The 2,277-nt window shown below is 34.1% G+C and overlaps 1 protein-coding gene across 6 annotated transcripts in view; it reads left to right on the forward strand.

Moving 5' to 3' along the window:
* Positions 1-1,225: 1,225 nt before the first annotated feature.
* LOC117103418 (large neutral amino acids transporter small subunit 2-like) overlaps positions 1,226-2,277 on the forward strand; it is a 31,412-nt gene continuing 30,360 nt past the window's right edge. For 2 of the 6 annotated variants that reach the window (XM_033243956.1, XM_033243958.1), the window contains exon 1: positions 1,228-1,505. In XM_033243956.1, coding sequence (XP_033099847.1) covers positions 1,268-1,505 — 238 coding nt within the window. In that variant the 5' untranslated portion in view covers positions 1,228-1,267. Of the gene's footprint in view, positions 1,701-2,277 lie in introns of all 6 variants that reach the window. The other 4 variants (XM_033243955.1, XM_033243957.1, XM_033243954.1 and 1 more) reach the window with 4 other exon arrangements.

Below are 2,277 nucleotides of genomic sequence, written 5' to 3' on the forward strand. Positions count from 1 at the left end.
CGTTTTAAAATAACTTCAACCCAAACCATTTCAAGAGAAGAACTAGGATCGCCAGAAATCAAACACGGTTTTAAATAATGCTTGCATGCGATTAGTACCCCCACCCCCATGTCTATTACGATCAAATAAAAAAACAACATAAGAAGAATAAAAATATTCAGAACTAATTGAAGAGTCCTAGTCTAACAGAATTAAAAAACTGAATGAAAACATTTCATTAAATAAAACCTATACGGCCACAAGAGGATGCAATTTTGATTATGCAGCGTGTATCTCAGTAACTATGCAGCATTTTGTTTTGCCGAGTTTTTATCAGTTTTCTATTCGACTGGTCGTCTTCTTAATTAAGTAGGAATTCATCACTGCGCAGGTGGGCGTTTTTTAACGAAGAACTAGCTGTCGAATACGGCCAATGTTTATACAAAGATCTTTGTTTATAATACATTTCTTATAGAGTTCTAAGCCAATCAGAACGCGCAGACATTAAGGCATAGATCGCAAGAAAAGTTTTTCTTCCGCGACACACAGAATAGGCCTTTTTCACGCTGCGGTAGACATCTTCGATCGATGACAAACAATGCTAAGACGTTTCGGCCATATTTTCGGAGGTCATTTTACTCAAAATATCATATATCCTTTAACGGAGGGTCGTGTCAACATATTTTTTTCTTTAAAATGTTCGCAAAGGATATATCTACGTACTCTATGAATAAAAAAAAAAAATTAATGAGAGCGTAAAACTATCGTATTATATGACTTCGTGTGAGTATTCGTGTCCAACAATAATAATTATTTCTTTCTTTCCTTCGACTTTCATTTCTTTTTTCCTTTCTTCCTCTTTTCTCCCTCCCCACATTTTTTTCTTTAAGCAATTCAAATGACAAAGACAATAAGACTGAGTTACATATACGTTTACATGTATTATAATATGATTAAATATTTTTAAAAAATGAAAATTGTTATCAAAAGGAAATAATTATTAATTATTAATATTATCATTATTATTATTAATTATTATTATTATTATTACTATTATTATTATTACTATTATTATTATTATTAATAATATTATTATTATTATTATTATTATTATATTATAAAGTAGTAGTAGTATAACATTGTAAAGGAAGTTCACAATCATACACGTACCAACTGCGCATTAGACCTCGTAATACAGTCAAGCCTGAATTTGCATTTAATGATACCGTAAAACTATTGTATTATTTGACTTCCTGAGATATTCGTCAGACGACAACAGCGACGCACAATGGCAAGGAATGAGCCAAGACTTCATCGAATTGAGCCACAGCTTGGTCTTCTGAATGCCATATCAATAACTATATGCACAATAATCGGATCTGGGATATTCATATCTCCTAAAGGTGTATATCAAAATGTCGGGTCAGTTGGAATATCATTCTTTGTATGGATAATATGTGGAATAACGGCCCTTTTCACAGATTTGTGTTGGGTCGAGCTTGCATTAGCGATGCCTAAGTTCGGTGGTGAGTATCTGTATCTTCAAAAAATTTACGGTAACTTCCCGGCGTTCGTTTTTCAATGGCTTTCGTTCCTCGTACTGTTTCCGGCAGGCGTTGCTGTTGTCGCGCTAACGTTTTCAGAATACGTTTTGGCTCCTTTTCTTCAAAACTGTAATGTTCCAACAGCTTGTCTCAACTTAATATCCCTTATCATGATCAGTGAGTATAATATTTTTGTTTCTTAGAGTGGGTCGAACTTTATTGAGTATCACAATCAGTGATGATGGCGCCAGGACCTGCCCGACAGAGGGGCTAAATGTCCCGACGGGACGCTAGTGGAGAAAATCGATCTCACTTAGCTGGGGGCCAGGGGGGGGGGGCGAATCTCCCGGGAAGCCACAGATATTTGACGAATTATGGCGATTTTGTATTACTTATTTGATAGGCATCGAGTTACTACAATATGACTTTATGTAGGCTATGTTTTAATGTCGAAATCAGCTTCCAAAACCAAAACATTTGAAATAAAGCAAGAAACAAAAAGATGCAATGTAACCATCTGATTCATTCTTGAAAGTGAAATTCTACATTTTGGAAATTTGGCATGAAATCTGTCAACCAGCTGTCAAGGTCGAGGTTACTTCACTTATCACGATGTATTGCAAGCATCATTAGGCTATCCAAACGAGCATTTGTCATAACACAACGCAATTAATTTTTAGTTAGTCTCATTGAATAATAATAATAATAATAATAACATTATTATTATTATTATTATTATTATTATTATTATTAT

The sequence above is a fragment of the Anneissia japonica genome, unplaced genomic scaffold (assembly GCF_011630105.1).
Source record: "Anneissia japonica isolate Jap-2015-1 unplaced genomic scaffold, ASM1163010v1 scaffold2473_len53019_cov129, whole genome shotgun sequence".
In the NCBI taxonomy this organism is placed as follows: domain Eukaryota; kingdom Metazoa; phylum Echinodermata; class Crinoidea; order Comatulida; family Comatulidae; genus Anneissia; species Anneissia japonica.